Raw genomic sequence first — 12,469 nt, forward strand, 5'->3', positions numbered from 1 at the left:
CAGACTAGAGTTGGGGTGATTGCCCAACTCACAATAATTCCTTTGTTTTTGAAAATAGCCCTGATATTCAGAGGAAAGTCTATGTAACATATTCTGCCCCTTTGGCCTTGGGTGATTGGACAAGAGTCTTTAAGTGACCTTGGCTGGGCCAATCATAGACTTCTCCAAGTTTTTTTTTTTCTTTTAAAAAAATGTACTAGGGGAAGCTAGAGAAGCCTCTCTAGGAACAATTTCTGTGAGGTACAGTAGCAATGTTTATGATTCGCCATGTGGAAGAAGCCAACTAAGAGAATGAAGCTGACAAGCACATGAGAGGCAGAGACAAAAAGCCTCTTAGAGGCCTCAGTTAGTGATTCCAGCTGTTCCTGAATCCCACACGCAATGCGGCCCTTCTCCCAAATATATGAGATGCCCCAGTGTCTTCCCAATCAATTTCCTGTTTGTCTTGCAAAGGAGTATCCTGGGTGACACTCAAATAAACCACACTATCAAGTAACACACAGCATCTTGATAAGAATCCACTAAGAATCAGTTTTGTCTTTGAATTACAAATCCTGACTCTAGAACAAACGGAAAGTTTATAAACAATTTGTTATTTTTAATTAATATTATAACAAAGTAAAATATAATAAACTAGTTACTATAATTTTATAAGATATTACCACTGGGAGAAATTGAATAAAGAATACACAGGTTTTCTAATTATTATTCCTTATAATTATGTGTGAATTTATAATGATATCAAAATGAAAGTTTAATTAAAGCTTTATTCTCTTTTCTCTTGATGGTTATCAAATTAAGTTTGCAATTTCTTCTGTAGTACATGAACATTATGACTCCATGGTTTAATCAGAAACAAAGAAAAAACATTTTGCTCATAGAACAACACCATAATCCCTTATTTCTAAACATCTGGTCTGTCAGCTGATAGTTCCCATTCATCCATAGCTTTGTTACATTATTTAAAATTTCCTTTCAGGATATCTTTCATAGGTGTTTTTCCAGCCTACCTTATGTCTACTTAAGTTTATTTTTTCTGTTCTTTAAAATTAAGTGCCCCACCCAGATGTTAAAGAACTTTTGGAGGATGGTTACACAATGACTTCATCTACATTTACCTTTTATAATATCAAAAGTATCTTTGTGCTTCCTAAGTATCAAAGAAGAACATCAAAACATGGTTTATGACTGTAATAAAGACTAGAACGTCCCCACCTTTATCAGTGAAAAGTCATGATCAACACCACAGAGAAAAATGTATTTTTGAAAGTGCAGAGGTAAAAAATGAGAAGATTTCGATAACGATATACGATTATAAGACTCCAAAACAAAACCTATGGAACTAGAATAAGTGGCAACGGCAGGAAGATGGAAGAAGTAGAGATGGGAGGAAAGAGACTGGAAGCCCAGGTGCTGTGGCCAGGGGCACGCTTTTGCAGTTCACGTGAATATTCACAGCCATAAGCAACAAAAATCTTAATACTCAGGGACTCGTATGGAAGTAGAAACACTGAAAAAGAAATTTTCAATGCAGTTTATATCTTGACAGGAAAAAAAATAAAATCAGAAGATTGTGAAAGTATTTTATTCGGAGTAACCCATTTTAAATTGATTCCTTTCTTAATAGCACTATCTGGTATAAAAGTTCCCTTTAAATCCTTCCCTGTGGTTGATGTCAATCATAAAAAAATCAAAAGGGTCTTAGGAAACAGGAAAGTATAAGGACTGGATGCCTATTATCATATATCCATTTACAGATCATTACATTTAACAATTTGATATATAACCATGAAATACCAGCTGTGAAAATGACATCAATAATCACGAGGAAAAAAAAATGTCCAAATGTTAATGAAACTGGTATACTACATTACCAATATGTTTTAAAATTAGTGCTAACTCAGTTCTCTATATTGACTGTCAGCCAGGAGAGCAGAACTTCTAACAGCACACAACCTGAATTTTACTAAGAAAAAGTACCACCTTCTTTCCAAATATTCTTCTGCAAGGGCGAGTAAGGAACTCCACAGACTTGTCTCAGTTTTATCTCCTTTATTCCCCTTTCACACGCTCTGGGGTAGAAGTATTAACAAGCAGTGAAATGGCTAAAAGGCCGCCTGCCAGTTATAGCCTTCACTGCCTGACCACTGCACTATTTCTATTTGGAAATATTTTTAGAATTTTGACAGATACTTTTAGTTATCGTTAAGATTCCTAAGTCTTTTTCAGTTACAGAATCAAAAGACAGAGTTCATAAATATGAACGCTTTGAAATATTTTCTGAAATCCTAGCAATTCTTCTATTCAAGTCCATCACACTAAATTAATGAATTTTTCTCAAAGAAAGTTTATTTCTCTATTAGACTTAACTGGAATGAATTACTTCAAATAATCTGAGTAAATGTGATAAACTATTTAACTATAATTTTATAAGATATTACCACTGGGAGAAATTGGGTAAAGAATACACAGGTTTTCTAATTATTATTCCTTATGTGTGAATTCATAATGATCTCAAAATACAGGTTTAATTAAAGTTTTATTCTCTTTTCTCTTGCTTGTTACCAAATTCAATTTGCAATTTCTTCTGTAGTGCATGAACACTATGACTCTATGGTTTAATCAGAAACAAAAACAAAAAATATTCTGCTCATTGAAAAACACCGTCATCCCTTATTTCTAAACATCTGGTGAATAGGAAAGCTGTGATAACTACCAACAACCACCATTTCTTTTTCTGTCAAGGAGTCTGGGCTACTAAACACTATACTAAATTTTGAACACCCAGGACAGTTTTCACAACACCTAATCTCGTTAAATAACTCATCTAGAGGCTGAGTTCAGTTTCAGGTTGTTGTGAGGAACAAATAAAAATGTATTAAAAGTGCTTTGCACAATTTTAAAAAATGCAAATGAATACTATGATTATTAGCAATAAAAAATAAAAGCCATTATTACTGCAGTCTTGATAAATTGTGAGTGATCTACCACCTTTTAATCCTACTTTAATATTTCACCAGATAACTGGAAATCGGGAGATGAAAAGGCCTCCAGGATTCAACAAAGGTGAAAATCAGAACTTTATACATGTAGGACACTGAGATATTCTTTTTTTTTTTTTTTTTTTTTAATTTCAGGTGAAGTCATTGCAGAAAAATGTTGGTATGGAAGCCAACATACCTAAAGTTTGTTTCTAATAAAAGTTAACCTAAGACACACCAGAAATATAATCCATATGCATACATGTGGAATGTTAGCATACTGTGCCCTCATTTATCCGAGACAATAAAAGAAACTGGATTATTTCAGATAAGTAGACTTAAGCGCATAACAGCTCCAATGTGGATACTTCGAGATTAATCAGTGTAACCTACCAATGGCATATTACAAAGCAAAAATTTATGGCAAAAGATTAAACAAAGGAAAATCTTTCATCAAGAGTAAAGGGGACATGTAATTTTTACAACATTTAAAATATTCTCCTACTTCATAAATTTGTGGTTCAAAGGCAGCAGGAAGACTTAAATAAGTTTATCAGATCTACTGAACATTTTTAGCTCTTACATGTCAAAAATCTGATGTGGGAACTGTCAAAGGATTGATGGATACAATTTTTGGTGAAATGTATGCCTATTTAAATATGATGAACTCTTTGAAAATTAATCTAAGATAATTTCAAAACTTACAATGTCTGTGTTCTTCTCTAATTTTTGTAAGATACTGAAGCAATACTTTTAAAGCACTTATTAGTGCATCTCACATACTATTTTAACAATATATGTTAACCATTAACAATGTATGTTAATGTAATTTTCTATTAAAATAGAGTGTGTGTTTGTAAGACTGAATTATGTGAAGGTTTCAGAGCCCAAAAGCCTAGGTTCAAACACTTGCAGTACCACTTATTAGTTATGTAGTTTTGAGTTTGCTCTTCTTTAAAATGGGTGTATTAATAGCATAGACCTCAGAAGGTTACTGTGCAGATTAAATGAGTTAAAACTTATAAAGCAGTTATATCAAAGCCTGGAACCTTGGAATGCTCACTGCCAGTTTTTATTATCTATAGCAGAGCTGTCCAACAGAAACATAATGAAAGGCATAGAACTAACACATTTTATTAATAGGTGTTCAGCAGACATATGTGCCTAATGTATTGAGCAACACAGATATATTCTTTAAATTCGAGGCTCGCAGAAAAAGCTCAAAAACTTACATCAGTGATGAAATAAAGTATGTTTCTGACACATTTTTCCTGTCTTTAATAAACATCTACAACTATTCTGATTGTGTCCCCATTAACTCCTATGTAGGACCGCTTACGCTTTAAAACAAAAGTGAAAGAAATAGAAGCTTTAATATTCTTATAAAAGAAGCACTATTGTAATGTTAATGGAGGTTATAAATTTCCCCTCTAAATCCCTCCACAATTTTTTTGTTCCAAAATAAAATCCAGACACCTAACTCATTTCAGGAAAGTACTTTTATTACCCAAGGATAAAAAAGACTAATCTGGAACACTGAAAAGAAAGAATATAAATTCTGAGAAACCTAAAGCAAAATTTGTAACTTACACAGGTCAAAGGCAAATGTGAGATGTTAGTGGGTAAGGATGGTTTAAAAGGAAGTTTCTCATATTAATCAAAATTAAAAATAAAGAAAATAAATTCATCTGTATAAATTCTCCAAGATAAACACTAGCTAAAATATTCTGAAGTTGAAGCTTCTTCCATTGGTGACAAAGATATAGCCAAGAAAAAAAAAATATCTACATTGCTACACACAGGAAAGAAATCATTTGTCAAGGTCAGGGACTGAGAGTACTGGGGTTGAGAAGGGGGTAGAGGAGCAGCACAAGGCGGACCAGATAATTTGGACCCTCTATCCTGAGGAACGCTGCAGCCACTGGGTCCACACCCCATAAGTTTCTATCTATTATGGGCCCAAATCTCTACCAAATCCAAGTGAAGAAATGAGGCTATGAGGCAAGCTGTCCTAAGGGCTTTCTTTTCTGAGCTCTCCTACTGATCTAATCTGTTGATTCTGCCACATTCCACCAAACTCTAGACTCATGCACCTCCAGCTCTATCCTCCCACCTTTTCTCTTCTGTCTCCACACTCAGACTCTGGGTGATCTCATCCATTCCCATAGCTTTAAATAGCCTCTCCATGTCGACAACTTCTAAATTTATATCTCCAGCCCCTGCTGCCCCTCTGAACTCCAGACTCATTTATCCAGCTGCCCCCTAGACAAGACTACTTAGATATCCAGTAGGCACCTAAATAGATCTAAAACTTGATTCTATTCCTTCCCCACCTCCTTCTTCATCTCAATAAATGGCAACATCGTCCACCAGCAGCATTATTTTCTTTTTAGCATTTATCACCAACCATGCACAATTTGTTTAATGTCTCTTTCTCCCCAGTAGAATGCAAGCCACCTGAGTGCAGGTATTTCTGTCACGCTATATAAGGACTCAAGGGAACTAACTTAGCCTGTATAGACCAGGCAGGGCTCTGGGTGAAATATCTGGGATGAAGCCTGAATGCCAAGTGGAGCCAACGAGAGAAGAACAAATGCCAAGGTGTGAGCTCAAAAGAAGCTTGCAGTGAAACATGAGGAGGAAAAGAAAGAAGCCCATGGCGCTGGAGAGCAGGGAACAAGAAGGAGAGAGTTAAGAAGGGAGACATGGGGAGTGGGGTGAGAGAGGAAATATCACATCCACAGCCCTGGAGGCAAAAGAGTCAAATTCACTATTTCAATACAAATAACAAAGAAGAGGTTACAAGATCTCTTCCAGGAGGCCACTTCCTCCTTCTCTAAGGAGTTCCCCTGTTATGTTAGTATTGGTTCAAATTAATTTAGAACAGCCTGGAATAAAATGGTAGCATTTGCACAGTCAAGTCAGCTGTGGTCTGAAGAAAAAGAGCGATTCCTATGTTGGTATAGAAATTGAGGAAATGTCACTACGAAGTTTACATGGCTTAGAAGCCCTTCTTTGTATTGGAGGTTTGTCTGAGTCTTTTCACAAAGACACCTGATTGATGACACCTTCTAGTCAAAATAATTTAAGTGCTGCATTTTATGGGGAAAAATTCTAGGATTTCCAATAAAGATGCACTATTAAAAAAAAAAAGCCTATGTCAATCAATACCAGATCCTGACATTTTTAAGTAATAAGCATTTTATTAAGGCCAGTACAAAGAGCTATTAAATTATTTCTTATATTTGTTCCATTAAAAGACTGTTCTCCACCTAGCCATGTAATGGCAGTTGTTGATCAACATCTTGGAAAATGTTGCATCTTGAAAGATAGTTTTTCTAATGAGAAGTAGAGACAGCATAAACTATACCCTCAAAAATCTCTGAAATGCATTTTCCATTACTTCTCTGAGTTCCTTTTTTGTCACATTAGAACTATGCATGTTTGGTTTTTTAAATTTTTGCTAAAGCCAACTAAACAAAACCCTTAATAATTAAAGTCAGAAGGAGCTAAGAGGAAGTTACATTTCTAAAAATCAATGTTTCTTTGGATTCTTTTTCTGCAAATAGTCGTTAAGTTACCAAGATGATATATTCATCTTACTAAATATGGTAAATCATTAGAAATAAAAGAAAATTTATTCAAATTGTTAAGTGCTAAGTGCCGTCTTTCATCTTCATGAAATTTTATTTTTGTTTACTTATTGTCCTGATATACTTAAGATTTGGTCAAGCCTAACAGATATATAATACCCATGATTTATCAACTTAAAAAAAAAGGGATGATTAGATGGCTTTATAGAGTTCCTCTATGGTTTCATGGTGCACTTAAAATATTCTACTTCCCAAATAAAGCACTAATTTTTAAAATACAAATTCTTCAACATCTTTGCACAAAATTAGCTATACAGGTTGAGCATCCTAAAGCCAAAAATCCAAAATCAGAAATTTCCCAAAATCCAAAAGTTTTTGAGTGCAGACATGACGCTAAATTCAGATTTTCAGATTTGGGATGATCAACCAGTAAATATAAGGCAAATACTCTGAAGAATGAAAAAACCCACAATCCAAAACACTTTCGGTCCCAAGAATTTCATATAAGGGATACTCAACCTATACTATCATCATAATATGACTGGAAGTGCTGATTTATCGCTCCAGTGTTTTGATTTGTGTGTTCAATGATTATTTTGTATATAATATTTGTGGAACTGCATCCCATTAGGCTTTTATCTATAGAGATTTTTTTCATTACTTTGCACATTCCTCATTTCAGACCTTTTCTAAAACAACAGGTAAAGCAATCAAACCCACAAGTATGACTTCACCCATGAAAGCAGAATTTCCTCTTTGCCCCAACATCAGAAACGTGGCCAAAAGCAGAAATGAAGATCTCTGGAACTCTAAGAGAAGGTGGTCCAATCTTCATCTCCATGTCTTATAAGACACCCAACCACATTCCTCAGCCATTTCCTCTCCTTGGTCTCTGTCCTTGGCCCTGTCATCATACTGGATGATCTAAGATCCTGCCCATAAAACATCCAAATCTCTGAGCTCAGCCTTCTGGATTCCTAAGCCCTGTCTCTTGACTCAGCCACATCCAAACCTCATCACTCTCTGGACCAGCTCCAAGACCCAACTCAGTAGATTTCCACTCCCACTCCTGATCATGGCTTCCCCGTCTTCTCTCTCACCACTCTTTGCTCCCAGTGAACCCTCAACATGACTCAGTAGTCATGCTTCCCCTCTCTGCAAGGCTATCAGTACCCTCCTGCCTCGATTATCACTGTACTCAAGCAGGACCCTTTAATCCAGCACCACGTCTCCTGAGCCAAACACCAACTTGAATCTGACCTCCCAACTGTGCTTACTGCCCACAGTTCAATATTGGCTATTTCTAGAAAAATCCATGAAAGCATGGTAAGGACCCTTTCCTTGACATATTTATGATGTCTGACTTCAACAACCCTTCATCCCTAACCCTAGTTCCTTTACTCTTCTCTTGAATATCCTGCCCCTGGCTGTTCTAAACTGTTTCTACAAACTTCTGGTCATGGCAGATAACCACTCCTTCCTAACACTGTTCTGCACCTGTCCAACCGACCAATTTACTGTTGCAAAATTCTACTATGTTTTCACCAATCCTCTGTTCCTTTTCTCCCACCCAAGAGGAAGAGCTTTGCCCCTGGTACAAAGTCTCCTCAGTGCTATAACATCACCTTGGCTCTCTTTCCTCCCACAAGCTACAACACACGTTCTCATGTTCTTTAAACCAAAACATTTTCTAAAATTATAACCCATGGTAGTTGGTTTATTGCTGTCCTGAACTATCTGCACAGGATCTGAATCACAGCTTGCCAACCCAGAATCGTGTAGTCTCCTGGCTTCCAGGCCACTTCCAACTCTTAATTTTCACATCTCTCTACTCTTTCCCATTTCTGTCATCAGCTCCTTTTCTTGGCCATAAGTGAATGTACTGCCCAAGTCTCCCCGTGAAAGTTGGATTTCTATCATGTAGCTCACAGAGACAGAGAGAAGATTAGGTAAAAGCAATCAAAACAGTGTCAATTTAGTCTTGAAGACTCAGATCCAAGTCATCTCCACAAAAAAAAGCTTTCTCTGACCCCCCTCAGAAAAAATTAGCATTCCATAAAGGCACATATTATGTACCTTATAGGTCACATTGCAAGGCTGTCTCACTGATACTGGCAGGCTAATGTCTCCCACAAGAATATGGTCACCCCACCATCACTACCACAAATCAGGACATTTCTTTCCCACTTTATCTATTTCTCCCATGGCTGCCAAATTAATCTCTCCTGAATCCCATATTGATCTTCCCATTCTTCTCTTCAAAAAAAAAAAAAAAAAACTTCTGGCAATTCCCCCATTACCTATAACAATCACCAAAAATTTCTTGGCCTAGCACCTAAACCCTGCATATAGCCACAACTGCCAATTAACTTTCTACTAATCCCTTTTAAGAACACTATGCCTTATTTCACAAATACATACAGCACTTTCTTGGTAACATTTATACAACTGCTACACCCTACTTGTGTAATCCCTCCAGGGATTAAGTCACCTTAAAAACACCCTAAACACCCTCCTCAAACTACTTTTTTTTCCTTTAACAAATTTAGAAAAATGGCACCACACTGTACCACATTTCAATAGCATCTAGTCCATACTTGAGTATTATATTTACAGCCACACCTTAAGATACTCTGGGTTCAGTTCAGGACTACAGCAATAAAGCAAATGTCACAATAAAGCAAGTCACACAAAGTTTTAAAAAACAATGTACATATCTTAAATTAAAAATACTTTAATGCTGAAAATGATAAAATAATCATCTAAGCCTTCAACAAGTCAAACTTCTTGCTACTGATGCAGGCACTTGCCTCGTTGTGGATGGCTACTAACTGATCAGGGTGGTGGTTGCTAGAGGTTGGGGTGGTCATAAGTAATTCTTAAAATAAGACAAAAATAGACTTTGCTGTGTCAACTCACTCTTCCTTTCACAAAACATTTCTCTGTAGTATGTGATGCTGTTTGATAGCATTTTACCCACAGTAGAACTTCTTTTAAAACTGTGGTCAATTCTCTCAAACCCTGCCACTGCTTTATCAACTAAGTTAACAAAATATGCTGAATTCTTTGTTGTCATTTCAAAAATGTTCATAGCATCTTCACCAGGAGTAGATTCCATCTCAAAAACCACTTTCTTTGCTCATCCATAAGAAGCAACTCCTCATCTGCTCACCTTTTTTCAGGAGATTGCAGCAATTCAGTCACATCTTAAGTCTCTACCTTCTACTTCTAGTTCCCCTGCTATTTCTAAGACATCTGCAGTGACTTCCGCCACTGAAGTCCTGAACTCCTCAAAGTCATCCATGAGGGTTGGAATCAACTTTTTCCAAACTCCTGATAATGTTGATATTTTGATCCCCTCCCATGAAACAGTAATGACATCTAGAATGGTAAATTCTTTCCAGAAGGTTTTCAGTGTACTTTACTAACCCATTAGAAGAATCACTATTTATGGCAACTATAACCTTATGAAATATATTTCTTAAATTTATACTAAGAAGTTTGACTTAAAAGTCAAAATGGCTCCTTGACCCATGGGCTGCAGAATGGATGTGTTAGCAGGCATGAAAACAACATTAATCTTCTTGTATATCTCCATCAGAGCTCGGATGACTAGGTACATTGTCAATGAGCAATAATATTTTAAAAGGAATCTTTTTTCTGATAAGTAGGTTCAGCAGTGGGCTTAAAATAGTCAGTAAAGCATGCTATAAACAAATGTGCTGTCATCCAGGCTTCAAGTTCCATATCTAGAACACAGGGAGAGCGGATTTGGCATAATTCTCAAGGGCCTGCAATTTTCAGAATGGTAAATTAGCCTTGGCTTCCATTTAAAGTCACCAGCTGCATTAGACCCTGACAAGAGTCAGCCTGTCCTTGGAAGCCAAGCATTGACTTCTCCCTCTCTAGTTATGAAAGTCCTAGATGGCATTTTCTTCCAACAGAAGGCTGTTTCACCTCCACTGAAACTCCATTGTTTAATGTAGTCACTTTCATCACTTATCTTAGCTAGATCTTCTGGATACTTTGTTGCATTCTATATTAGCTCTTGATGCTTCACCTTGTAGTTTTAAGTTATGGAGATAGCTGCTTTCCTTAAACCTGATGAACCAATTTCTTCTAGGTTCAAACTTGACATCTGCAGCTTCCTCACCCCTCTCAACTCTCACAGAATTGGGGAGTTAGAGCCTTGCCATGGATTAGGCTTTGGCTTCAAGGAATGTCATATGGCTTGTTTGATCTTCTATCCAGACCACTAAAACTTTCTCCATGTGAGTAACGGGCTGTTTCCCTTTCTTATCAAATGTGTGTTTACTGGAGTAACACTTTAGATTTCTTTCCAGATATTTTCCTTTGCATTCACAACCTGGCTAACTATTTGGCACAAGAGACCTAGCTCTTGGCCTATCTGGACTGTTGCCATGGCTTCCTCATTAAGCTTAATCATTTATAGCTTTTGATTTAAAATGAGAGACAGGTGACTCTTCCTTTCACCTGAACACTTAGAAGACACTCTATGGTTATTAATTGGCTTAATTTTAGTATTATTGTGTCTCAGGGAATAGGGAGGCCCAAGGAGAGGGATAGACGAGGGAACAGCCAGTCGGTGGAGGAGTCAGAACACACACAACATTAATTATGTTCACCATCGTATATGGGTGCAGTTTGTGGCATGCCAAAACATTGATAATAGTAACACCAAAGATCCCCACAACAACTATTAATGAAAAAGGTTGAAACACTGTGACAATTACCAAGATGTGACACAGAGACAATAAAGTGAGCACACGCTGTTAGAAAAATGGCGCCGACAGACTTGCTTGAAGCAGGGTTGCCACAAACTCTTAACTTGTAAAACAAACAAACAAATACAGTACGTACAAAGCACAATAAAGTGAAGCACAAAGAAACAAGGTATGACTGTATGTGTGTATATAATATCCTAACTGGATGGTGAAGCCAGTGAAATGAAAGATTTAAGTAAGTCTGTAACCCTCACGATAACTGACCTTCAGCATCATTACCACCATCAATATGTATTTACTATGTGGCAGGTGCTGCTATTAATATAAATTCTTTACAGCAATCCTGTGGAGGACATACTACTATTTTTCCCATATTACAGATGAACATACTGGGTCATAGACAGGGACCATCACAGAAATTTGAATACAATAGGTACAAAATTATGTTTTTGAATGGATTAGTATTTTACCAATAATTGTGCTCTAATACTTTTGCATAAATTACTCCATCAATCTAGAATGCTTTCCCCATTCTGCTCAGACTAGCAAAATCCTCCCAGCCTTCAGGACCCAACTCAAATGTCACCTTTTCAGGAAAGGCTCCTGGTAACAACCTGGCAAGTTAGTGTCTCCTTCCACAAATTGTCTTTAATGCTTGAAATGTGTCTTTACTGTAATACTGAGGTCGTTACAACTTCTAAGTGTTTGCTGAATTAGAATGGTTTTCTTAATGACAGTTTATTCAACATTTTTAATTCTCAGAACAATTAAATGGCAAGCAAAATAAAGGTAATTTACATCTGCAGAACAAATGAAATAATTAGAGCAAATAATTATCTTATTAGCAGTATTTGATAATGATACCCAGGAATCTTTCCCCAAATACATGTAATATTTAGTACATGTATCAAGTCATAAAGTCTTATGTAACTATCTAAATCAAGGGATCTATTCTTTCTTTTTAATATAGCCAAACAAAGCCATATTCTTAAGAAACACTGAATAGACTTACCAGTCTTCTCCTTTCTTCTTCTACTGCAATAAGGAGCCTTGCAAATTCTTTTAGAGACTGAGCTATTAAAAAAGAAAATCCATTAATCTTTTCCATTGCTAATATCTACTTATAAAAAAACAAACATTACAATGAAGC

General features: G+C 36.4%; 1 protein-coding gene across 1 annotated transcript in view; it reads right to left on the reverse strand.

The window, feature by feature from the left end:
- ARHGAP42 (Rho GTPase activating protein 42) overlaps positions 1 to 12,469 on the reverse strand; it is a 277,047-nt gene that overhangs the window by 177,564 nt on the left and 87,014 nt on the right. Inside the window, exon 3 of the mRNA XM_045556881.1 lies at positions 12,332 to 12,393. Within this exon, the coding sequence (XP_045412837.1) occupies positions 12,332 to 12,393 (62 nt within the window). The remainder of the gene's footprint in view (positions 1 to 12,331; positions 12,394 to 12,469) is intronic.

Source organism: Lemur catta, chromosome 7, assembly GCF_020740605.2.
Source record: "Lemur catta isolate mLemCat1 chromosome 7, mLemCat1.pri, whole genome shotgun sequence".
Lineage (NCBI taxonomy): Eukaryota > Metazoa > Chordata > Mammalia > Primates > Lemuridae > Lemur > Lemur catta.